This window comes from Procambarus clarkii, chromosome 8 (genome assembly GCF_040958095.1).
Source record: "Procambarus clarkii isolate CNS0578487 chromosome 8, FALCON_Pclarkii_2.0, whole genome shotgun sequence".
Lineage (NCBI taxonomy): Eukaryota > Metazoa > Arthropoda > Malacostraca > Decapoda > Cambaridae > Procambarus > Procambarus clarkii.
The window spans coordinates 8,378,194-8,405,917 of NC_091157.1; the positions used below are offsets into that span (position 1 = coordinate 8,378,194).

General features: G+C 37.1%; 1 protein-coding gene across 2 annotated transcripts in view; it reads right to left on the bottom strand.

Annotated features, from left to right (window-relative positions):
• LOC123759637 (ubiquitin-protein ligase E3C) overlaps positions 1 to 27,486 on the bottom strand; it is a 33,626-nt gene extending 6,140 nt beyond the window's left edge. The window contains exons 1-17 of one of the 2 annotated variants that reach the window (XM_045744817.2): positions 27,352 to 27,486; positions 24,013 to 24,162; positions 22,583 to 22,792; positions 17,873 to 18,008; positions 17,030 to 17,167; positions 15,795 to 15,948; positions 14,327 to 14,547; positions 13,430 to 13,593; positions 11,209 to 11,366; positions 8,547 to 8,665; positions 7,800 to 7,955; positions 6,671 to 6,861; positions 5,695 to 5,887; positions 4,838 to 5,071; positions 4,476 to 4,720; positions 1,916 to 2,131; positions 349 to 478 (exon numbers count right to left, since the gene is read on the bottom strand). In XM_045744817.2, coding sequence (XP_045600773.2) covers positions 349 to 478; positions 1,916 to 2,131; positions 4,476 to 4,720; positions 4,838 to 5,071; positions 5,695 to 5,887; positions 6,671 to 6,861; positions 7,800 to 7,955; positions 8,547 to 8,665; positions 11,209 to 11,366; positions 13,430 to 13,593; positions 14,327 to 14,547; positions 15,795 to 15,948; positions 17,030 to 17,167; positions 17,873 to 18,008; positions 22,583 to 22,792; positions 24,013 to 24,138 — 2,791 coding nt within the window. In that variant the 5' untranslated portion in view covers positions 24,139 to 24,162; positions 27,352 to 27,486. Of the gene's footprint in view, positions 1 to 348; positions 479 to 1,915; positions 2,132 to 4,475; positions 4,721 to 4,837; positions 5,072 to 5,694; positions 5,888 to 6,670; positions 6,862 to 7,799; positions 7,956 to 8,546; positions 8,666 to 11,208; positions 11,367 to 13,429; positions 13,594 to 14,326; positions 14,548 to 15,794; positions 15,949 to 17,029; positions 17,168 to 17,872; positions 18,009 to 22,582; positions 22,793 to 24,012; positions 24,163 to 26,879 lie in introns of both variants that reach the window. The other variant, XM_045744816.2, reaches the window with a different exon arrangement.
• Positions 27,487 to 27,724: the final 238 nt, after the last annotated feature.

Sequence of the window (27,724 nt, forward strand, 5' to 3'; positions counted from 1 at the left end):
TGTCAACTGTGGTTTCCGCAGAACCCAGAGATAACTAGGGGTTCCATAAGAGATAATGATCTACAGTATAGGCTAATTCTAATTATATGAAAATGATTTTTTGATTCATTTTTGTATTTGAATTTTATTAACTTGACCAGTATCAAGAGCAAAGACAGAAATCATCTCCTTTCAGTTGATAATGAAATTTGTGTTTATCTAAACTAAAATCTGGTATTATTTCAAGAATACAACAGTTGAGAAAAGCTGCATTAGACTGCTAATACTACAATACAACAGTTCATATGCACAGACGATTAATTTAAACTATGCGCATTCAAGCTAACATATAATACAATATTATATTACCTTTCTTGAAGGCTTGACTTTGCTTTGCAATTTGTTTGTTAAGTTTGTAGTCAGCCATCCGATAGATGTATTCGATCCGATTTTCATTTGTAACTGCTACATTCGAACCATTAGGAATTAGTTCTTCAATCTGTTAAAAAAAAAAAAAAGCACATGAAAGAAATGCCATAAAAATATTTGTTGACTTTTTTGCAGACTTTAAAACAAGTACTATATTTTTATGACTTCATAAAAAATGTTTTGTTCCAGAAACCTGAACTTAGATGGTATTTCTCAGCTTTTTTCATTAAGTTATTTACTATGAATCCTGTACCTTGTCCAAGGTACAAGGATCATGCACAGTCAGGCGGGATGACATACTGCACTGGGATCTTTTCAAACTGTCCTGGTAAGGCTTTTATGAGTGGCAGAGTCATTAAAAAATAATCAGTCCACCACACAACCTTCATATGGTTAGTAACTCATCATCTCAAAGCCCTTCTAAATCCTCCCTTGACATTCTGCTAAGGAAGAGACCTTGATAATATTAATGTAATTTCATTGTACATGTGCCTCCATCCACAACTTTAACACCAGATTCAGCAAAGAATTCAAACGTCAGAATAATTAAGCTATAACAAAATAGATACAACGAGGCAAGTAGATGAGGCACATAGACCTCACTTCCCCCACCTTGAGGGTTATCTCGAGATGATTTCGGGGCTTAGCGTCCCCGTGGCCCAAGTCCTCGACCAGGCCTCCTTTTTGTTACACATCCCAGGAAGCAGCCCATAGCAGCTGTCTAACTCCCAGGTACCTATTTACTGCTAGGTAACAGGGGCATTAGGGTGAAAGACTCTGCCCATTTGTTTCCGCCTCCACCGGGGATGGAACTCTGAACTGTAAATCCAAAGCTCTGTCCACTCAGCTGTCAGGTCCATAGTCACTGATACATAAGCACTGATAAATATGTACACATTTCATTAATCACTCCTTCACCATCATTGGACAAGAATTTTTTTTTTAACCATTTCCCATTTTTGAGCTCAATAATGATTGAATAACATTTTTACACTAAATTCTTCACCAACAACTGCTCTATCCTGTGTGATAGACAAAATAGGAAATGCATAGTAAAATATTTTTTTTTATGTGCAGATCTTGATATTTATGGTAAATGTGTGCTGCAAATTATTGTCATATATTTATCATTTTGATCTGGATTGTTCTCTATTGACTGCTCAATCTTATGAGACAGCAAAAATGAAGAAATACTGACAATTTTTTTTTTGTCTAGTTCAATGTTAGATGAAGGCTGGTTATGATGGGTTATTATGAAGATTTTTACAATTCAACTTTCACAGTAAAATAGGTTCGAAACCTGCATGTGTCTTATAGTCGTTACAGGCCTCCCCCTACAAATACAGTACTACTACTAATATGGCCAGGAGGGGTCCTGATCAAGGAAGCGGCTATGCCCATAATAATTTATTTGAAACAGTCCACATTGTATAATAATGAAATAGTACAGATTCTCAACACAATTTCCCTTCATATTAATTACATTTAAATACTACAAACTACTCACTGTGTTCTGGCCAAGATCAGAGTTGAGAACTGTGAAATCCAATCCAAGATCCTGGACATCTCCTTGGTAGGTCTTAAGGTACAGCAGGTTACGACAAAGCTCGGGGTCAAGGGAATCTAGATGATGGAACTCGACGGATGATGATGATCGACCCAAAAGCTTGGACACAAAATATCCAGCTAATGGGACTTCCACTAGCAAATTTTCATACAACGCCTGTGTGATACAATTAGTGTTACAAACTGATGGTAGGACTTTAAATGTAAGTGCAGATATCTCGACTATTATCTCACAAAAGATAATTTGGTCATGAATTAATAATGCACTTTACTTGGTTCTAAAATAACAGCTAAACATGCCTAAAATACTTTATTGCTTGTTGTCATTTGAAACTTCTAGGAAACCCTAACACTGCACATAGATCAGAGTCCATATTTACCACTAGTGATATACAGGTATAACAATAATAGCCTTATAGCTAATGTTATAAATAGAAACAAAATGATAAAACTTTTAACGTCTCGGCAGACGATAATCACTTTACCCAAGTGTATTTTCTTCACCACAGCAAATTACCTTACAGAAAAGAAAGCAAATATACTCTGTTTTCTTTTTAAAGCTACATACATATATTAAAATTTTTTTGTTAAATATATAATATGAGTGATAATGAAATGTTTATAAGCTTCCATATATTCAGGGACAATGCATAAACTATATGTATATACCATTTTTATGGCAAATTTAATTTAGAGCAATTTCTTCAACATTTTACAACAAAAGTCGTTGTTATAACTGGTTCCTATATTCTTACTTTCTTGTGAACAAAGCCAAAGTAGAAGCAAGGCATGATGCACACAAATCAAATGGTAAATGCAACATGAAATGTTCTGAAATCATGGGATGCCTATGTAGAACACAATATCCAACAATGACCAGTCAACTTACCGTATTTGCCAACGTAAACGACACACCCCTATTTTACAAGGATATTTTGTGTGGGTGGGGGTGGAGGGGGGGGAACAAACTATTTTAGTATGTTTCATCATACATTAAATTGAAAAATATTTTAACCACTGCACTACACCACCTGACCTGACACGGGCTATGTGTGGCGTGCCACCCGACTCGTAAGCGATGTTAGGCTATCGTAAGATTCAAAACGCGAGTGCGGTAAGCTGGGTACGAGATGGACACCTGAGACCTCCAGTGAGCGGCAGCCATCTTGAAAAAAATTCCCAACATGCCCCAGGGCTGTGGGTTGGCTCAGTTATGAGTGAACTACCATGGCCTGCGTACACATCTCCGACTCCCAATCCCACGTCAAACGGGGTTTTCAAAGATCGCTCTCTGATGATGATTAAGTAATACAGGAATTGCAACAAACATTTTTTGTGGACACATTAGTGACACACATGTACCACAGTTCCTTGGAACATTATGAACCTTCTACTGTTTACATATTGTAAACAACACAAATATGCATCAGATACAATAAAAAAAAGTAATTAGAAAGCATTGAAAATACATTGAAAAAATTAATGACAATATATTTGTGGCACCTCGTGAGTCTTGAATCGTCCACGCAACTGCCTTTGGGAGCTTCCTGCATGGGCAAACACACACTGGTGACTTCACAGTGCATCTTTTCCACTTTGCCACAGCCAAAGTACAGTAGTTTTTTTTGTTTTAAGTTTTTTTACATGTACATGTTCAGGGAAAGGATTTTAACAATTTACAAAAAAAAAAAAATTGGGGGGAACACTTCAATTTCCGCGCACCATCAAAATGTCACACTAAAAGCCGCACAGCATGGAGGTGAAAGTGGTTTTTGCACCCCAACTTTTACCTCCTCTAAGATCAGCTGTATAGTTGTTTATATTTTGGGAAAGAAAATTGCTATACAGGATGTGAATCTTGTATTTCTGGTTGTCACATTTTGTGTTACCACAACAGGCCACCAGGGCAGTGCACCATGACACGGCACTGGTTTTGCTGTCATTCACTCATTGCAAATGGGTGACAGGCGGATGAAAGTTGAACATTCCTTTAAAATTTCTAGGAGCATTTTTCATTTAGATAATGAATGTTTCTTAAAGGTAACACAGTCGTTAAATAATGTATGACAATTATCAGGCATGGGTTATGTATGCTGGGTAAGGTGGTAAGATGATGTGAGCTTCCCTCATAACTGCCGACGTACCATAAGCAATTTTTCGTAACTTTGTGATAACAGACTGTGTTAACTCCACTTGTTTTCAATATTTTATTATTAGCAGCGATTTTTGTGCCTAGCAAGCTTACCCAGTATGCTTATCCGACTCCCTAGTCTACGGCACTCGGTCTCACATCCATAATACAACCACATTAGATGCAGGGAAATTTTTGTATATATTTAAAAATAAAAATAGCACGTCTTATATGCCGGCAAATACGGTAACCAAAATATGGTGTTCTATATGTACTGGTGACAAACTGAGGAATGCTACTAAGGCTTGAAAACCCAGGAAACTAAAATGTATCACATCCAAGTACTGTACAGTATTTTACAATAACTCACCTTCCCCAACATTCTTCCGATGAAATAATAGTGTGTCTGGTAATCTTCTGCTATATGATGTGCCCCAGGGTTTGGGTAAAGAGTATTCTCTCTGGTTAGAAGAAAGAATCCTCGAGTTGGGTCGAAAGCCGTCTTCAACAATTCAGACAAAAACTCTCGGAAAATTCCGCCTCCATCTATACCAACTTCGTCTAAACCTACAGCATTCATGAGACGAACTCTCATGCGCAATCGGAGATTGGGTTCTAAAAACAACAACACATTAATAAACATTTAGATATTTTAAACAATTAAACAGTCATATTTCTGTAGCAGAATTTCTCAACTATATATATATTTACTTCAATTCCAATGTAACGTACCATTACTAGGGGATAGTTTATCAAAGGCATCTTCATAAATATGAGTTCTTCTTATGGATACACTTATCATTGGTCCTTCATTGAAATCTGCACGCATCTGACTCATGCTTCTGTTACTGGCAACTAAGGTGCTGAAGACTTGGGTGCGGGACTCAAAGGGAATAACAAATGGAAGTTCCTGTAAAATAGTAGCTCGACGCTGCTCTGTGATGGACAGGGGTGGACCCTCCGTTTCTGATGAACAAGAGAAACAGCTTTGTAAGAACTGCACTGAACTGAGCACTTGCTGACCCACTTTCTTGGTTGACTAACAAAAAAATATTGTTATTTTTCTTACATCCAATGCAGGGCAACATGAAAAATTTACTATAAGAATTTTCATATTACATAATTATATCCACACCTTAGAAATACAGTAAAGTACTGTAATTTATAAATATTTATGAAATTTGAAGATTTTCCAAGCAACCTGATAGCAAGATCCTATTGACCTCTGGATTTTTCATGCCAAAGTCAGAGTAGGGTGACTTTGTCATTCCCAGATACTGTACTTAAAGTTACCAATGTTTTTGGTGGAATAACAAATAGTCAAAGTATTAGGGTTTCAGAAAAAGTTAAGGCATGAGTCCAAAGACAAGTTTTTTTCTGTAAAACAAGCCTGTTTTACAGGCTGGCTTGGAGAGTAGAACTCCTGAAAATCTCTCTAGGTATGCTCCAGGTGTGACACTGGAATGGCTACAGTACATAGCACAAAATGAAACTCTGGACATGTATCCAGAAACCCTGGCAGCAGTCTCTGAAAAACACAATAATTTTACAGTACAGGTATTATAATTCTTGTTCCTGCCAATACTTACCTAATTCATCTCTGGTAAGCCATCTCTGAGGCATGAACAACCGCCTCTGTCTACGACTAGTGCGCGGAACAAATGCTACAGTCTGGCAGTTACCCATTGGTAATGATACGCGAGAACTTAACCAGTGACCTTCAGGACAGAACATACGTCGTGTGTCACGAAGATGTATCTGGCGCACCACTCCAACACACACCTAGGAGAGATTTACAGCACTAGAATAAAATAATTAACACTATGGTTGACAAAGAAATGTTAAAATATCAGAAATGGGAACTATTAAAGAAAGCGGTGAGGTTGCTCCCAGCAGATGTGGGAGCAAGCCAAGACACTCAACAAATGCAGTGTGTGTAAGATAAAACAGATCAAAACAAAATACTTGAAAGATGAGTGTTAAAAATTGGATAAAGAAAGCTTCTGGGTTCTGAAAAGCTTGTTACAATAACTGTACAATGTCACGCTTATTGAAAATGCACAAACCGATTTCTATAATACTGTGTTAATTCTAAGTGATGTTATGCAGTGTGAATGGATAAATATAAATTTTAAATATATTTAACCACCTTTTCCATTTAAAGGGATGACACACATCCCTCTTTTTTTCTGCAGGCAGATGCCTTCTAACCTCATGAAAGTGAGAAATGGGAAAATAATAACACATGGCTGAATTAATAATTTAAATAAATTTACATGTTAACCCAGGTTTACAAAGCCCAGCCAGCTATGATTTAAATCTTAAAGTTCCTTGGTGAGTGCAATTTGTATCAGTACAATACTGTATTTTATGTATCACTGTACTGTAATACTAACTTTCCTGTTGATGAAATCTAAATACATAATTCCCTCAAAATTACAGCACACACATAGGATGGGAAAATGTAAAAAATCAGCTTAGGAAGATTAAGATAGTACGTACAGTTGTCTGATATTTTGGACAATTATTTTTCACTAATTGCATGAATACATTACTAATTCCTACCTTGAAACAATGAGCCCACATGGTCTTGTAGGAGGTGTCCGTGATGGCCGACATCCTCATGTCTGGGTGTGCCAGCTCAACAAGCCCAACACAAACATCCCGTAGACTTGCTGACATTTTCACAAGCTCCTCCACAGAAAATGGTAACTGGTTTTGAGAGGATTTTGAGTTTCGATGCCCTCCTGTCTCATCTTGGAGAAATTGTGTTTTGTTATTAGTCAAGGGATGAAGAGTAATGAGTTTGGTATTATTGTACCCTTTATATAGTAAAATATCAGCAACAAGAGAAATGTAAAAAATGTAAAAAATCCAGCATGTAATGTAACGAAACAACAACAACTGGTGGCTCCCTGGAAGCTGCTACCTTCGTAGCTTTACACGTACCATGGTCCCCTGAGCTAGCTAGCTACTTAGCTCCATGTCTAACATGCCTCACGAGGCACTTTTGAGTCATAAAAGCCTTCTGCAGACCAAAACCAAAATCTGGACCACTCAATAGAGACAGAGTCTGGGAATACTAGATCAACACAAGCCAAGAGAGAAAATACACCAAAAAGGCAGTGCGCCCCAAAACGAGCAACTGCACGAAGAAACATTGGTAACACTCGACTAGATACACACTTGTTAGCCAGTTATCGACGCTGTTTAATTACACTTCCCCACCACCAGATGGTAGCCTTAAAAGTGACCATTAATGAGATACATTACCCAAATAAAAAATATGAATTAAGTGAATGAATTTACATTTAAAACAAATCCATCGAGGAATTCTCAAGCTACCGGAAATTAAAAAATATACTATAACAGCAACAGGAGGAGAAAAAAGATTGCAGTAATAATTTATCAATATGACAATGATATTTTATAGTCCAGCAAATCTAATGCTAATTATGCAAGTCACCTGCCAAGCAATTCAGTCTCCGAGTATGCTTCAACGTAAGACAAACCTAATTTCATATTTAAAATAGCATACCTTAATCTCCTAAGAATTCAACATTTCCAACATTTGTACCTCGGTCTCCTAAGAATTCAACATTTCCAAGAAATGTACCTCGGTTTCCTAAGAATTCAACATTTCCAAGAAATGTACCTCGGTCGCCTAATAAGTCAATATTTCCAATAAATGCACCTTGATCTCCTAAAAATTCAGAGTCATGGAGTGTGGAGAGAACAGCTGTGAGCGTAGCACAAAACGTAGCTAGGAGAGGAACTAGGGTATCTCGTTCATATGGAGCCAGGGGAGAGCCCCGAGCTAACACCTGCAATAATGGCGCTCCTCGCACACCTGAAACAATACGTAAAAGAATTAATCACTCATATATATTCTAATTAATTATTTGGACAATATTTACATTAAAACACATATCTCAAGAAGCGCATCAATAAACTGGAAAAGGTGCAAAGGCATGCTACAAAATGATTCCGGAACTGAAAAACAAGAGAGTGCAGGGAGGGGCTAATGGTGTTAAATATGCCATAGCTAGAAGACAGAAGGAAAAAAAAAAAAAAAAAAAAAAAAAAAAAAAGAGTTGATATGATCATCACTTACAAAATAATAACAGGAATCAACCAAATTGACAAAGAGGAATTCCAAAAACCAGTAACGTCAAGAGAAGACGACACAGATTCAAGCTAAGGAAACAAAGGTGCCCAAAAAATACTAGAAAGTTTTCTTTTGCAAACAGTGGTAGACGGTTAGAACAAGTGAAGTGAGAAGGTGATGGAAGCCAAAATCATCAGAAGTTTCAAAGCGTTATATGACAGAGTACTTGGAAGACTGGACACCATGAGCATAATTCTCATCCTGTAACTACACTTTGATAATTATTCACACCCACTCACTCACTCTCCTCCTTGACAAAGTGAATTAACTTACCAAAACTTGAAGTCATCAAATTTATGCTCCCTGGTAATGGAGCTCCCTGTTGTAGACTAGATAACACCATCCACATAGATCGCAACAGCTGACGGCGGGCAACAACACTGTACAGTAATCTGCAATTTCAGTTTAATATTATTTTATTTCCTAAATCATCATTTATACATTGTCTAAAGAGAATGTCAAGAAAGTGATCTGAAATTAAAATAACACATTTAGAATATTGATCTTAAGATGTAAAAATAAAAATCAGCCAAAATCAACGTGACAAAATCGTGTAATATTTTACAGTGAAAGTGGAAAATGGAAATACTGTGCGTCATAGACCCCATAGTGCACCTGTATTTGAAAAGCCAAACTGACAATTAAATTTTTAATTGTTAGTTTTAATTTAAATCTGAATAGTAAGTCGTCGCCAGAGGAACACACTAAGAACATTGTGAGAAGAGTGTATGCATCACTTTCTAACTTCACACTTGTTTTTAACACTTTCGCGCTTTATATTAGAGATAACTCGTCGCCGTTTTCTCTTACGATTCCGCATAACTGCCTACTTTTCTCGTCCATCGAAAAAATATTTCTATAAATTCCATTTTTTAATCGAAATGGATGGGGATACTTTTGTTTTGTAGAGAATTTATTTGCGAATGTTTTGGTACCAGAATGAATATTATATCACATAAACTTCTATGAGTAAAAAAAAAATACACAAAGTATGTTTGGGGGTGTGGCGAGCGTGTGGCAGTGGGTTCCCTTTAGCCGTTGATATAACCAACACGTGGGAAATATTTGTATGTGTTATGTATATGTCTGTGTAGGGAATTTTACTGCGATCACTGTCATACAAATTATAAAATGTTTCAACAAGTATAAACATGACAAACATCAAACGAACGAAAACAATGCGTTCGTTTCTGCCGCGAACGCATACTGAGCGACGTGGTTCTATATTTGGCGCTTCTCTTACACATGCTTTGTACAAATGTTATACAGTTCATCTTATAGAAAATTTTATTGCGAACACATTGGTATAAAAAAGAAATACGTACATAGAAAAGTAGGGTCAGGAAACGTATAAACTTTCCAAGCATGATTTCCCCCTGTGTTTTCGCCAGTGCGCTCGCGGCTAACTACTCTCCACTTCACACACTCTTGCGGGTGGGCAATTACCTATATTAAACATTCATATGCATATGTCCGTGTAGAGAATTTTATTGCGATTCCAATGATACCAAAATTAGCGATGTAGGACAACTGTAGGCTTCGCAACCATTAAGAGAGTGGAAACATTTTGTTGCTGTTTGGCGCTCTCGGCGAGTGATTTGCATAGTTTTTTATTTGGTGTTGATACTCCTTATGCTTGGGCGGCATTTTATAGGTATGCTCTTATAGACAATTTCATTGCGAACACAGTGATACCAAATTTAAATACGTGCGCCTTCAATTATTGTCAGGACAGTCAAAAGAGTGTACACTTTTCGGTCTTACCGCGTAGGCGCGTGAAGTGCCGAAAGCATCTGGGGTATTGTTTTTTTTTGAGCGCCGAGAGCGCGAAAGTGTTAATTATATGGATGGTGAAATGCTAACGAAACTGTTCATGACTTTTGTGAGACCAAAACTGGAATATGTAGCAGTTGTATGGTGCCCAAATCTCAAGCACATAAATAAACTGGAAAAGGTGCAGCGACCTGCAACAAAATGGTTTCCAGAACTGAAAAACAAGAGCCACGGGGAAAGATTATAGACATTAAACAAGCCAAAACTAGAAGATTTTCTTTAAAGTGGTGATATGATCACCATTTACAAAATACTAACAGGAATCGCACAAATTGATAAATAGGAATTCCTGAAACCAGCACCTTCACGAACAAGAGTACACAGATTTGAGCTAAGGAAACAAAGGTGCCAAAAAAATAGTAGAAAGTTTTCTTTTGCAAACAGAGTGGTAGACAGTTGGAACAAGTTAAGTGAGAAGGTGGAGGAGACCAAAATCATCAGTAGTTTCAAAGAGTTATACGACAAAGAGTACTGGGAAGACGGGACACCACGAGCGTAGCGCTCATCCTTTAACTACACTTAGGTAGTTACACTTAAGTAATTACACACGTTAAAACAATTAGAAAAACAAACAAAAAAAGAGCCGATATGATCACTACGTACAAAACGTGTTATCAAGGACAAATCATCTGTCCGTGATAACAGGAATCAACAAAACTGACAAAGAAGAATTCCCAAGGCCTAGAACTTAAAGAACATGAGATCATAGATTTAAACTAACGAAACAAAGTTGCTGAAGAAATATCAGGAGTTAGGCAATTGTTGTGGAGTTGCATCCCAGGGAAGGTCAGAAGTCCAACCTTTAGGGGAAGGGGGGAAAGGTTCCTAGATACAAACAAATACTGTAGTATATATTTTCACAGGCGTCCTGTTCCCAACAAAAATTATTCAATTGCTGTACATACCAACTATATAAAAAACACTTCAGTCAGGACAGTCAACACTGTAAATGTTTTTGGAAAATTCCATACCAACCATTCTGCTGAAAAACAAGTAAAAGAACAGCAGACCTTCAAAAAAACATTTTAAAATAATTAAGCTACATACCAAGATACTCTACATAGATGCAATTATTTTATAGAATTTACAATGTAATTAATACCTGCACTGATGCAGCTGAAGAGATGGAGCTGTTAAGAGGTGGTGAGTTAGGCGGGAGAAATGAAGCAACACTTCGGGAGAAACCTGACGCTCCACGTGACTTAGTAACCATCCGACGTGCTCCGTGCTGTTCACCACAGACACACACTCTTCTGCTAGCTATTGAAAGCAAAAATATAAAATACCATCTAGTAAAATAAAATATTGAAAACACTAATAAACAGAATAACAAACAATATGTAATTTTAAAATCCCTAATTCTCCATGATGACCATACAGAATAGTTACCAAAAGTAAAACAAATAGTATTATTATTTCCAGCAAAAAATGAATAAAGTAAATTATCAGGAAAAAATTGACACACAGCATTACTGTTCCAGTCTATAATATTCCCCCAAAAAATATGAGCATATAGGAAATTAGTTTATCGTGGCTCCTCTTGTGTGTCTCTTATGATACACAGTATATGATCATCAGAAAAAAATAGCTTTCATATTGCAAGGTTTAATCTTTAGCATAATATCAGAGCACTGCACAACAAACAGGTCACAAAGATTAACTGCAAACAAACAAAAATCTGAAAGCACAACTTCCATTGACTAGCAGTTTGTGTCATTTTCTAGTGTATAAGTGTTGTATTTCTAGTGTTTTTCTAGTGAAGAAAGGAGTCAAAACCGAAATTCCTCTTAAAATCAGTTACCATTTTCTGCAGAGAAGCTTGTGAAAATGTTAGCAGATGTACGAGATGTTTGTGTTGGACTTGTGCTGGCACACCCACACATGAGGATGTCAGCCATCATTAACACCTCTTACAAGCCTATGTGGGTTCATTGTTACAATTTAAAGATTAGTAAAATTACTAATCCATAAATAAAATTAAAATTTGATTAGGTCAAATTACCTTTACTATTTTTTCAATTTGTATGTGTTCCCCCTTTTCCCCCCCTCCCACCGGTCACATCGCAAAAGTTACATGGCAGATCGGTAGGTTTTATGACTATCTCACTTAGTCAATTGTCTTCAGTATCTGTTCCTATGGTGAGATACTGTTCCTATTGCTCATAAAACTCACCATATTGTTCAACATAAAAAGGTTCCTATTTTTTGCCATCAGTTTTCTCTGAATACCATTTGGTGTCTAATATTGTCACCTTGTATTGTTTAGTGATGGCAGTCTTTCTTGTTGGCTTTGGTGTGGATGTTCTTTCATCTCTGTTTTTAATTTGTTTCAGTCATTCTTTCACCTTTAGCCAGCTCATGTTCCTCAGGAGCTTTCTTCGTCAGTCGGTCAAGTGTTGTCCTTTCCCTCTTTCTCTCATTTAAGGATGCAGCCTTATGTAGAAGATTCTTTCAAAGCAAACTTTTGATTATCTCTGGTTTCTAGCTTATAGGTCAGCTACTGTGACCTATTCCTTTCAGTCCCACTACTGTGACCTATTCCTTTCAGTCCCACTACTGTGACCTATTCCTTTCAGTCCCACTACTGTGACCTAATCCTTTCAGTCCCACTACTGTGACCTAATCCTTTCAGTCCCACTACTGTGACCTAATCCTTTCAGTCCCACTACTGTGACCTAATCCTTTCAGTCCCACTACTGTGACCTAATCCTTTCAGTCCCACTACTGTGACCTAATCCTTTCCGTTATGTTATGTGACTTATCCATTTCAATCAAGTTATTGTTACTTTATCTCTGTAAAATGTTTGCAATGTAAGTCCCTTGCATGTCCATACTCTAAATGCAAAAAGGTAAGTTATCCATATCAAAACCTCCAATAAACATTGCTAACATTCTTTGCAAAATATGTTAATTACCTCATCTTTCAACAAACAGTATATACAGGCGATGAGTCACAATAACGTGGCTGAAGTATGTTGACCAGACCACACACTAGAAATTGAAGGGACGACGACGTTTCGGTCCGTCCTGGACCATTCTCAAGTCGATTATCGAATTTCTAGTGTGTGGTCTGGTCATCAAACAGTATATACCTCCAAAGGATACCTGATCAACCAGGCTGTGATTCATACATTAGGCTACAAGTAGCTGCATCCAACAGCCTGGTTGACCAGACAGGGCCATGGGGACCTTGACCCCCGGAATCAACCCGAGGTAACCTCAAGGTAACTGCCATTTCCTATCCTGCAACTTTTTACGTTGATGAAAAGTGTGTGTACAACTCATTTTACAGCACATTCCCATTAATATAGGCATCATCATACCTTACATAAAACAGGATCAGCTGGTTTTGACGAATCCATCATGTCTTCGTCTTCATCATCAGAATCAACTTCACTTACATCACTAACTAGGTAAGAGGTAGCGCCACCTAAAAGTTCACTAATTGCTTGTAGGTAGTTGCACAAGGTATTTGCATCATGAAATTCTGAAATTAAATAAGAAAAATAATTATATTTTTTTTATCAATGAGGAGCTATAAAACTCCTTAGCAGCACAGTATATTAATTCATAAGGATATTTACCAGAAAATTATTTTGCCTCAATACAACAGTTCATGACAAAATGCAACCCTTTTTGAGCAGACTGTATTTACTACCAGAAACCTCTATCTAGATCTCTGATCTGGATAATCAATGAAGTCTAAATAAAGCATACTGATACTGAAAAAAAAATGAATGTAATGAAATGCACTTTTCTGATTGATCGTGAGGATTACACCCGGATGACCTACCATGGCCGGGACAAGACACTGGCTACCTCTGCAAGGTGAGGAGAGCTTGGAAATCAGAAATCAACCCAAAATCAATGATTATTGAAGGTTCACATTTTTCTTAATAGACACAAATTACCCAGAAGTTTTATCTAGACAAATCACTGATGAGAATTTTTTTAATCCAAGAAACAACCATCCAACACAATGAGATTAGCATTGCAAATTGTATTTGCACAACATAAAATTTAAACAACAAAATTTGGCCTCTGAAAACCCCACTATAATTTATTTACCCGCAACAAATTTAAAAAAAAAAAAATTGGTAAAAAATGCATAAATTACACAAGTAATATAGTATTGATACAATTATTTACAAATTCTTAATTTATTGCCAGCTAATCATAAACAATTAACAAAAAAAAGTTGTCAATGAAGGTAAACATACCAGCACTGGAGTGCACAAGCATGAGGAGAGAGTAGAGTAAAGGCGGCGCGGGACAAGAGTCAAGGAACTTTAACGACCGACTTCCCAAGACTGCAACTATCCTGTCCATGGGTAACTTATAGTTAACACTCGATGCTAGACACGGAATGACAAAGTTGCAGATCTGACTGTGGGTCGCCCCACCAAACACATCTTGGCACAGCTCTTGTATCACAGAAGACCTGCAACAATAACAAAAATATTATAAAATACATTATTATAAAAACAAAGTACTGTACTGTCTAAACTCACTTGTCCAGACTATATGGGAAGGACCCTTCACTGGATAAGCAGAATTCTTACCGAGGAAGTCCAAAAATGACAATATTTGCAATTTTTTTTACCACAACCAAAATAATTTGAATTTCCACACATACACAATATAATCAAAACTATAATTTAAAAGAGAAACTTCAGCTTTCCTTATTGCAGTTTTCTTGTTTGAAACTGTAGATTTTGAAATGTGTAGTTCTTGCAAATTTATGTAACTAAACCTCCAGTTATCCAGATTTCTGCCCGATATGGCAAAGTTTTGCCACCAAATTATCCAGATTTGACTTAGACTCCGTGCCAGTCTGCACTATCCGGCCAAACCTCCAGTTATCTGATTAATGTCCGGATAACCCAAATATCCAGTTAGGTGGAATCAGGATAAACGAGCTTATACAGTACTTCAACTTAAATATTAATTTATCCCCGTCAACCCTTGATAAAAGCCCAAGGAGACCCTTAACCTCACCTGGACACACTTGTGGAGAAAACATATTACTGTAGCAGTTTTACACAAACTACAATGATAACGAAGTGAAGCATACAAAATGTGAGCAAAAGATAATTATTGACAAGCAACTTTTCTCATTTCCATCCATTCATCAAGCGAGGCTTACAGTTTGATAGGCTGGATGTAACCCATTATCTTTAAATACTCCTTTCTTATAACAGTATAATACTTTTCCCACCTTTTCACAAGTGCTTACCAATCCAATGAAACTTGGAAATGAGATAGTCACGATGTAATTTTGAGCTAAGATATGGAGGAAATGCAGTAGATTAAATTAGTAATATAAAATCGCATATAGAATAAACTCCCGAGAAATTATATTTTGTCTCAAACTGGGAAATGTTAAAAACAAGAATAAAGACTGTATAAAACCATACACTATGGCTTTATTGAAAGTAATGCAGTACACTTTTATAGTCATTTAATTAAGCACAAGTTAATGAGGAAAAATTTGTCAAATATGTTGGCCAGTCACTAATTCAGCCATCACTAACTGGACAAAATTACGACAGTTTTATTAGGACGGAATAAGGATTACGGAATTTTGTGACAGTTATTTAACGATTCCTTACAAATACACCCAAGAGCATTAAGACAATGTAATACCCTAAAATAACAGCAAGAGATTTAATTTTGTACAGTACTTACAATAGTGTTGAGTCATTGACAGCACAGGCAAATATAAGGGGCTTCATCAGTAGGTTGAGTAATGAATCCGCAAGTGGCGTTGGAGGAACCTCAGTAGTTTCGTACACCTCGGGGACACGAGTTACTAACAAGTGAACCATTTGATGATAATAGCCTGAAATGCAAGCATTTAGATTTTAAAAGACCATATTAACCACAGAAGACTTAGTCTTATGCAGAGTTGTATTCTTGAAGATCCAGTGCTTAACCAAACCACACACTATTTTGTTAAAAGGTTTTATAGGAAATATATTATGCATTATGGGAAATATGTTATACATTACATGAAATATAGTATACATTGCAAGAAATATATACATTACAGGAAATATATTATACATTATGGGAAATATTTATATATTACAGGAAACATTTATACATTACAGGAAATATATTATGATTTATTGAAAAAATATTATGCATTACGGAAGATATATCATGCATTATGGAAAATATTTTATGCACAACAGGATATAAGCAAGTTGTAAAAATGTTGGGGTTTATTAACACAATACAGTACTGCAGTGCAACAACCTGTATTTTGTATTTTGAAATACAAAATATTTGTGTGTAAATCAAATATATATCATAAAAACTACCCCATGTTTCCTGGATATACTCCGATTGTCTGGACACAAAATTTCTAGTTCTCTGTCTCCTATTATCCATGAATTCTCAGCAGTTGAGAACATTTACTTACAATACAGTATTGTACATCAAGTAACATGAAAATATATGAGGCAAGAGAAAACAAAAAAATATGCAGAGACTGAAAGGCACAAATCCAGCAATCTTTTAACTACAGTATTGAGCAACATTTTCTTGCGTCAGTGACAGTGGGCAGCACCTACTGGGTCCAGTCTCCTGTTTTACAAATACCAGACGTCTGCTTTAACATTACAGTATAAATAAACTAGTTTGCTAGGCACCTGGAATAAAATCAATGTTTCCAAGAAAAAAAATTTCATCAACTCAAAAGACAAATGCAGCAGCAAAAGGGCTAAATGAACAGATGTCTCCTGAGAAATGAGATATTAAACGTATACTATTTCAACTATCAGTCAATGTCTTTCCATATCCTTCATTAACTGCAGACCTCTATTCATCCACAACTACTTCCTATTAAACTGTACTACAACTAACTTCTCATGCAAGCAGTTGGTCGAGATAATTTATTAATAAATTCTTAAACATACCTCCATTAATTAAGTGTAGGTAGAGTGTAGACAGAAAAAGTTGTTGATCGGGATGTGAGAGTGTTGTGGACCAGCTGGCCGGAGCCAGGATGATCTCCAACAATCGCAGGGGCGGAGCATGAGGCACGGGGGATACTCCTGAACACAAAATTCATTTTTAACATAACAGTGCCAGTATATAAAATGTAAATACAAATAAACATGACAATATCACAAGGTGCTCCTACCCAAGATACCTAATTAGGTGTAAAACTACTCCATTCAAATTGTCAAATTTTTTAAACATTCATTCCTGCCTCACCAAGCACTTTTACTCAGTTTTCTTAACTGTACAGTACTTGTCAATCATTGCAACATGCTCATCATTTTACCTCATCCACTCACTAAATCAGCACTACCCTTAAAACTACTCATTTAAATAAAAATTGCACATTATCATCCAATCACTCCATATGATTATCATTGTACTAAGCTTTCATCAAACCAACTAATAATATACTGAACTCACTTTTCCTCTGTTCCTAACACTATGCACAATCCTATATCTACATACTGTACATCAATTCCTCTGATAAGATAGCTTTAAGCTCAATCAACACTAATGTCTATTTCTTAAAGGTCTTGTCACATTCCCCCCCGACTTGTTCTCCCTAACTGGGGCTTTCATTACACAAGCTAGATTGATTCCCAAAACACATAAAATTGCAGTAAATCAGACATTCATTAAAATATTCAAAAATTTATCATGTTCAATATATTTAGTAATGTACACAATGAAATATAGTATATAAAGAGTGAAAAAACAATAAAACAAAGGTTTCATGGGTTATCAAATGTTAATACCATCCTGGGAGTGAGCGACAACTTGGAGAGCCATATTAGCCAGTCGAGGTACAAGATACATCCAGCGGGGTAAAGAGCCGCATATCCATTCTGCAAGTTGACGTTGTTCTCGTACAACCAATTGACAAGTCACAAGCTGAAAAACATTTTTTTTTTTTTTAATTTTTTTACCCAACAAGTTCCCAAGTTTAATTTCCTCAATTTGGCTTTTTGTATTACCAAAAGTTTTAAGTAATGATAATGTCTTCTCACAGACATAATAACATAGGATAAAAACCCAAACTTATGTTTTTGTGAAATTTATGTAAAGATTTACACCAAGTTTTTCACACTCTCCTGAGTGTTTTGAATACTGAGGTCTGAGTACTGTATGTGGTTAGGATGAGACTTTCATCTCAACGACTAACGATTATAGTCGTTATAATCGCACTTACTCATGATACCTAACCACATACTCAGACCTTGACAAAGCACTTAGGAGAGTGCAAGAGGCTTGGTGTAATTCTTTACATCAATTTCATAAATACTTAAATATAAATATTTAAATTTAGGTAAATATATATTAAAACAAATAAATTAGCTTTACCTCACACATTTTCCTCACTATTCAAATTATTCCCATTGAACAACTTGATAATATTCTCACATTATTCCTCAATCTGTCCATCATCATTATTCAATTACCTGTGATTAGTTTCAAAGCCTAAGGATTGGATTGGAGCCTAAAAAAAAAAAAAAAAATAATGAAATGTTCTTGTCTGGCAGGCCCTCAGTAATTCTCTGGTGTTACATGCTTGTATATCTAAGCATTAAAAATTATGGCAGGCCTCCCTGACCCCCACACACTGTTTATGAATGGAACTTGGGGATCAGAGAATGTCACAAAAGTGAAAAAATCTGCCAAAAAGGTTAGGCAAAGCAAAACAAGCTGCTACTTCAAAGAAAGAAACGAACAAAGAGGGAAAAACAAGGCAACTGATTGTTGAACCAGACTTCAGGAGAGGACATTATGGTGACCTTAGAAATTTTTTTAGTGAGTATAATTGGACAGACTTGATGCTAGGCAAGGAAGTGAATGAGATGTATGGCAAGTTTTGTGAAATATATGATAAAGGCACAAAAAAATTTATACCAAAACAGAGATGCAGAACTAGGAAACAGGATTGGTTCAATAGAAATTGCGAGAGGGCTAGAGACCGAAAGACACAAAAATGGAATCAATACAGGAAGAGGCCGAACCCCCAAACATACCAGCGATACAAAGATGCGAGAAACAACTACACGGCAGTGAGGAGAGAGGCAGAAAGAAATTTTGAAAAAGGGATTGCGGACAAATGTAAAACAGAACCAGGTCTATTCTATAAATTCATAAACAACAAATTGCAGGTAAAGGATAATATTCAGAGGTTGAAAATGGGAAATAGATTCACGGAAGATGAAAAGGAAATGTGTGAAACACTAAACGAAAAGTTCCAAAGTGTGTTTGTACAAAATGAAATCTTTAGGGAACCAGATACAATAAGAATTCCAGAGAACAACATAGAACACATAGAGGTGTCTAGAGACGAAGTGGAAAAAATGCTCAAGGAGCTCGGTAAGAACAAAGCAGCTGGCCCAGATGGCGTTTCACCATGGGTTCTGAGAGAATGTGCATCTGAGCTCAGCATTCCACTTCACCTGATCTTTCAGGCATCCCTATGTACAGGAATCGTAGCAGACGGGTGGAAACAGGCTAACATAGTTCCAATCTACAAAAGTGGCAGCAGGGAAGACCCCCTCAATTATAGACCTGTATCATTAACAAGTGTAATAGTGAAAGTATTGGAAAAACTAATCAAAACTAAATGGGTAGAACACCTAGAGAGAAATGATATAATATCAGACAGACAGTATGGTTTTCGATCTGGAAGATCCTGTGTATCGAATTTACTCAGTTTCTATGATCGAGCCGCAGAGATATTACAGGAAAGAGATGGTTGGGTTGACTGCATCTATCTGGACCTAAAAAAGGCTTTCGACAGAGTTCCACATAAGAGGTTGTTCTGGAAACTGGAAAATATTGGAGGGGTGACAGGTAAGCTTCTATCATGGATGAAAAATTTTCTGACTGATAGAAAAATGAGGGCAGTAATCAGAGGCAATGTATCAGAATGGAGAAATGTCACAAGTGGAGTACCACAGGGTTCAGTTCTTGCACCAGTGATGTTTATTGTGTACATAAATGATCTACCAGTTGGTATACAGAATTATATGAACATGTTTGCTGATGATGCTAAGATAATAGGAAGGATAAGAAATTTAGATGACTGTCATGCCCTTCAAAAAGACCTGGACAAAATAAGTATATGGAGCACCACTTGGCAAATGGAATTTAATGTTAATAAATGTCATGTTATGGAATGTGGAATAGGAGAACATAGACCCCACACAACCTATATATTATGTGAGAAATCTTTAAAGAATTCTGATAAAGAAAGAGATCTAGGAGTGGTTCTAGATAGAAAACTATCACCTGAGGACCACATAAAGAATATTGTGCAAGGAGCCTATGCTATGCTTTCTAACTTCAGAATTGCATTTAAATACATGGATGGCGATATACTAAAGAAATTGTTCATGACTTTTGTTAGGCCAAAGCTAGAATATGCAGCTGTTGTGTGGTGCCCATATCTTAAGAAGCACATCAACAAACTGGAAAAGGTGCAAAGACATGCTACTAAGTGGCTCCCAGAACTGAAGGGCAAGAGCTACGAGGAGAGGTTAGAAGCATTAAATATGCCAAAACTAGAAGACAGAAGAAAAAGAGGTGATATGATCACTACATACAAAATAGTAACAGGAATTGACAAAATCGACAGGGAAGACTTCCTGAGACCTGGAACTTCAAGAACAAGAGGTCATAGATTTAAACTAGCTAAACACAGATGCCGAAGAAATATAAGAAAATTCACCTTCGCAAATAGAGTGGTAGACGGTTGGAACAAGACAGGCAAACAACCCTAATCTTAATGCATTTATAGCTAGACATTTACTTTAAACAACTATTTACTTTGCATCATCTGCACACATCGCCACGCACAAGCCCAATTCCTGTGCGAGGTCTGAGAAAGTAGCAAGAGGACCCTACAGATGTCCAATCTAAGCTACACCAGACGAGTGAGAGAGAGAGATGGCAGGCCACAACTCCAAGTAACCTGGGCCACCACATAAGGGTTTGGAATAATTGGCTGCCTGTCTTCCTCATAGTTTATTTCCTTCTTTCAAGAAATAGAGTATTTTCTTTTGCCTAACTGTTTGGTCATGTTCCTAGTTTTGGCAGATCTCTAATCCCTAAGCTTGTATTATCTTAACACTTTCGCGCTCTCCGCAAAAGTCACTCAGCCAACCGAATGTGCGCGCTGCGTTTTTATCGCTTAAGCGTAAAAACAAAAATGTGTATACTCTTTTTACTCTTCTGACCTTAGTTCTCATGCTACGTATTTCATTTTGGTACCAACGTGTTCGCAATAAAATTCTCTAGAAGAACATCAGTAAAATAAGTCACGAAACATATAGGGATACCAGCACCAAATAAATAACTACGTAGATGACTCGCCGTGAGCGCCCATCAGCAACAAAATGTTTTTACTCTTGGGATTGTAATCACCTCCACACTTGTTCTACAGCGTTAATTTTGGTATCAATAGACTCGCAATGAAATTCCCAACACGGTGATATGAATATAAGCGTAGAATAATGATGCAGCCCGCCCGCAAGAGTGTGGGAAGTGGTGAAATTGTTTTCCGGTATCGGTGACGGGACGACGCACGGCGCTTTGAAAGTTTATACTTATTTCACTCTCATGACATTAATTTTTTATGTACGTCATTCATTTTTATGTCAATGTGTTCGCAATAGAATGTTCTATGTGCCCATAGGTAAAAAATATCAACAAAGCGTAAGTTAGAATAACGACAAATATAAAACAACGCTGGAACATATCAGTGAGCGTCAAACACACACGAAATATTTTTACTTTTGTTATGTTTGTCAAGTTTATACTTGTTGCACACAGTTATTTTTGGTTGTATATTGATCGGAATAAAATTCCCTAAACAGACATATGCATATAATACATGATATAGGGGAAGAATTACCAGTATAAACGGCTAAAGTCACCCACCTGCAACCCGTTTGGGACAAAATACCATTTGATCGAAGTTATCCACACCTTTCATGAACTTATTGTACCATGAAGCCTAGTGGTGAGAAAGAGAGCCTCATGGCGCGCAGTTTGAAACAAACCCAAAGTAAATCGGATAAAAATTGAATTTTATACAAATATTTTAAAAGTTGACATAACTTTATGTCCACTATGCGTTTACGTTAGACGAAACCGAACGCGCCGGCGCGTCCAGATAGCGCGAAAGTGTTAAAGAGAAGCCCAGATACAGGTACAGCTTCAGGTACTATACATAGGCCAGCATGGCTCTCAGATGTCTGGTGTGCATCTTAAACTTCACTATGCCAGTGCAAAAGTATGAGAAAGCTACTGAAGGAGAAAGGACATAAATTGTTTTAGTCTCATATTCTGCAGACCCAAGAAAAATATGAGGACTGAAAATGAAGTACCACAGTAAAACTGTTAGGGAACAAAAAACTTTATAAAACGTAATAATTATTGTACTATGCTTGGTTTGGAATCTGCTAATATACAAAATGCATATTTACCAATCTTTCACAGTCTTCTTTTGGATTAAATATTCTAATAAGTAAGGCAATTAATCTTATAGTTGAAGCTTCAGATATTCCCTGAACCTTAGCTAGTGCTAGTTCACTATCACACCGTTGTCGAAGACCTTGTTTTGTTCGTTTCTGACTCAACATTCCCCGTGTCCATGACTGAATAGTAAGAGCAGCAGCTTCTCTCTTTCGCTGTCTCTGAAATTGAAACAGACCAATTGTTAATATTGTAGAGTGCAGTGCTTATGAATACTCTGTATATAGTGTGTTTTGTAATTACAGGGATAGAGCAGTTCATCATTCATAATTTGTATTTAATTATAAATATTTTTAATTCTTACTGTCACTCAAAACAGAAAACTGCTGTCCCTACAGATAAGGTACTGTATTTGTAATTGATATATACAAGAGTTGTCACATTCTTGTACAGCCACTAGCACCACGTAGCGTTTCAGGCATAAACATTCAGGCATGTTCTTGTATAAAATTCTATATAGACAAACATTTAAAAGAAAAATTTGATACTGTATGTTTTAACTGAAGACAATCATGAAAAGTGTCCTCTGGCAAGCAATATAATGGCTCCAGTAGGAACAATGATTACAAGGGTGAATAATAAGTTTAATGTGTGGATGTTGCAGAAACAACCTGCTCATGCTGTTAATAATATGAAGAAAGATATACGAGTTGATTTCACTACCAATGATGTAGCTTATTGGATAGACCTTGAACTTAATGACTTAACACTGAGCCATTTCAGAAATCACAAGACTTTTACCAATGGCAAACAAACAAGAAATTTTTCGGTACAAAAGTGAATGCTGAGAACTACACTTGAGAATAGCAACTGTATTCATCATCCAGAGTTTGTAATTATTTAAGTGTAGTTACAGGATAAGAGCTATGCTCATGGTGTCTTGTCTTCTCAGGACTCTTTGTTGTATAACGCTTTGAAACTACTGATGGTTTTGGCCTCCACCACCACCTCACTTAGCTTGTTCCAAGTCTACCACTCTGTTTGCAAAAGAAAACTTTCTAATTTTTTTTATGGCATCTTTATTTCTTTAGTTTGAATCTGTATCCTCTTGTTTGCAAAGTTGATAGTTTCAGGAATTCCTCTTTGTCAATTTGGTCGATTCCTGTTAGTATTTTATAAGTGGTGACCAAATAACCCCTTTTTCTCATCTTTTAGTTTTGGCATGTTTAATGCCTTTCAGTCTCTCCTTGTAACTCTGTTTTTCAGTTCCGTTTCAAAGCATTATATAACGAAGAGTACTGGGAAGATGGGACACCACGAGCATAGCTCTCATCCTCTAACTATACTTAGGCAATTATGTATTCAATCAACCCCGTGAAGCTGGAAGTGCATTAATAATAATAATGTTATGATACATGAATCATGTATTTACTATACTAACCTCTCGTTCCTCTCTGTCAGATTTGAGCTGACTGAGAAGCTCTGTACGTTCTATATTCCGTGTTTTGCTGGCACCGCCCAACCTCTGCTGTGGTTTACGACGATAGTCGCCCTCAAAACTCCACATCTTGCCTAATCTACTATTAGCTTCCTGCAAGTAAAATCAGATTATATATTTATCATTTGGCCATGAATGATGGCATATTTAGAAGAAAAATCAGCCTTTCTAAAACACATGGGGTAGGATGATGCACTATGACCAACTGTTGCAAACTGTTGTTTGCAACAGTTGTAACAATATCACTCAACTCTCATTGCCACAAAAAGTTTGGATTATCTATTCCTTATTAACACTTTCGCCCGGGCATGACGCAGCATTGCGTCATCCGTTTACTGGCGGTAATACCGGGGATGACGCAGCATTGCGTCATCCACTTTAAATAATCGCCAAAAATCAGGTTTTTATCCGATTTTTTGGGGACTAGTTTTAAAATGTGCGCCGATGTCTTTCCATTTTCTTTGTTGAGCCTCGTGGCCCTCAGGTGGCTTGGCACACGCCGTGGGCCCATTGTTTTCGCTCCACTGTTGTGACCAATGTCGCCTCCCCTTGCATCTCAAACGTGTGAACATTTCGGCTATTTTCCGTGGCTATATTTCTTACTGCGGCTTTAGAAACTATCTACTCTTACTCCACGATGGATAGTGATCATGAACAAGGCCCTTCCAGGAAGAAAATTGTGAAAGAAAGGCTTGAAAAGGGAGGGAATTGGGAGTGTAGCTGGAAGGCGTCTGAGCGCTCACTCCCGGCTAACGCGTGGCCCGTCTTCAACTCGTCGGCGGTTGGAGCGTGACCAGGTTTTATATTTTATATGCTAATGTTCCTCTAGAGAATTCTATTGCGAACCCATTGAGACCAAAATGAAAGACCTAGGACAAAAATTGAAGTGACCAGAGTGAAAATAGTGAAAACATTATATCGCATTTGCGAGCTCCTGGGTAACTCGTTCGCACTTTCTCTGTTTGTTGCGGGTAATTAGCCGGGCTTTTGGAGTTTATATGCATTTAGTGCTAGTAGAGAATTCTATTGCGAACACAATGATACCAAATTTAATCTCGTAGGACGAGAATTAAGGTGACAAAGTTGAAAAGAGTATACACTTTTCAGAATTTACGCACGCTCCCGTGACACCCTGGGTCCCATATCGCACTATTGAGGGGTGGCGTGCGGGGTGAGCGAAAGTGTTAATCCAAACAGTGACAGATCACTATGCATTACTATTGCAAAGCATTTAAAGATAACATTTTGTGCTGATGTTGCAAAACAGTCTTTTTTTTTTTTCTTGGTGAACCACTGAGCGAGTATTCGCTCAGTGGTGTAGTATAGTCGGCGACTTCAACTTGAAATCCATAGACTGGGAAGCATATGAAGCTAGAATAGAGGAACCTGAAGATTCGAAAACTTCATCCTGGAAACATTCTTGTATCAACACGTTAAACAAGCTACGAGGGTGAGGGAAGGGGATGTTCCCGCCATGCTGAATATGATATTCACCAGGAAAGAGGAAATTATATTTGACATTCAGTACATTCCTGATTGTCATGACTTTCAAGAAGACCTGGACAAAATAAGTGTATGGAGCACCACTTGGCAAATGGAATTTAATGTGAATAAATGCCATGTTATGGAACGTGGAATAGGAGAACATAGACCCCACACAACCTAAAAATTATGCGAGATATCTTTAAAGAATTCTGATAAAGAAAGAGATCTAGGGGTGGTTCTAGATAGAAAACTATTACCTGCGGACCACAAAGAACTTCGTGTGAGGAGCCTATGCTACACTTTCCAAATTCAGAATTGCTTTTAATACTCTACATGGATTGTGAAATACTAAAGAAATTGTTCACGACCTTTATTAGACCAAAGCTAAAATATGCAGCAGTTGTATGGTGCCCATATCTTAAGCAGCACATCAACAAACTGGAGAAGGTGCAAAGACATGTAATTAAATGGCTCCCAGAACTGTAGGATAAGAGCTACAAGGAGAGGTTAGAGGTATTAAATAAGCCAAATTAGAATATAGAAGAAAAAATAGGTGATATGATCACTATGTACAAAATAGTAACAGGAATAGATAAAATTTATAGGGAAGAATTCCTGAGACCTGGAACTTCAAGAACAAGAGGTTGTATATTTAAAGTAATTAAACAAAGCTGCCAAAAAAATATAAGAAAATTCACTTTCGCAAACAGAGTGGTAGATGGTTGGAACAAGTTAGGTGAGAAGGTGGTGGAGGCCAAAACCCTCGGAAGCTTCAAAATGTTAAACGACAAAGTGCTGGGAAGATGGGACACCCATCCTATAAAACTTTTCACATCCTATAACTACACTTAGATAATTACACACACACACCCACACACAGATAGCCTGCTATCAACAAATATTTTTCACTAATCTTGTAAATATACAGTCTCCTATCAACAAATATTTTTCACTAATCTTATAAATATACAGTCTCCTATCAACAAATATTTTCTTAATTTTTTCTCAAGTTAACACTATTTCTGCAACTCTCAAACATCTATAAAGATAATGCAACTCTTAATATCAGTCATTAAATGTAGGAACTTTCTCAATTCCTAGTAGCACTTTCAGCCAGGTTACGGTCCAATTGTACACGAGCGTTTTGCATATAGTTTGTTTCATATTTGTTAAACCAGGCTGGCATATATGACAAATTGGATTATGGTATGTTAGGTTAGCTTGGGTTATGTCGATTAGGTTAGGTTTCAATACAATGAATCTGTAGGTGAACCATTTCCTATACAAAACAACCTGTATCCTTTCAGCATGACATTGGTCCTTACCCTCTACACGAGCCTCCAAGCCATGAATATTGGTGTTACGTTGGGTGTCTGTGGTAAACGAAGGTGACCCGAACAGCCTGGCTTCTGGTTAACTATGGCAACCAGAGTACCCAGGACCGTGATAAAATGAGGCGACCAAAACACCCTGGATCATGGTAAACTAAGGCGGCCAGAGCACCCTGGACTGTTGTAAACTATGGCAACCAGAGCGGCCTGCACCACATTAAACCATGGCAGCCTATGCAGCTTGGATCACAGTAAAACACAGAAACCACTGTAGCCTTTACTGTGGTAAACCAAGTCCACCGTAGACTGGACCGCTTAAACCAAGGTAAACAGTGAAGCCTGGACCGCAGTAAACCAAGACAAATAGTAAATCCTGGACCGCAGTAAACCAAGGCAAACAGTCAAGCCTGGACAGCGGTAAACCAAAGCAAACAGTGAAGCCTGGACCCCGGTAAGTAATGTCGACCTGTAATGTGTGACCCGCAGTAAACTACGTAGACTGGTGGAGCCTGGACCACGGTAAACAAAGGTAAACTAAGACGACTCCTGGAGCCGAGGACGAGACGACCGAAACATGACACAATCTGCCACTGATTGTTTTCATTCTATTTTCTCCACATAGCATGCTCTCTTATTCCTTTTTCCATGCATCATTTCTTGATATTTTAGACTAGAAATTAAATATTTACTGAAAAAAATCCTAAATTTTTCATATATATCGTAATATTTTAACTTGATATTTTTAATATTCCTGCTCGGAGAATATTTGTTATAAAGCATATTATTTAATACAAATTAATTGATATAAGCTTGAATTAATAAATAACAAAAATTACAAA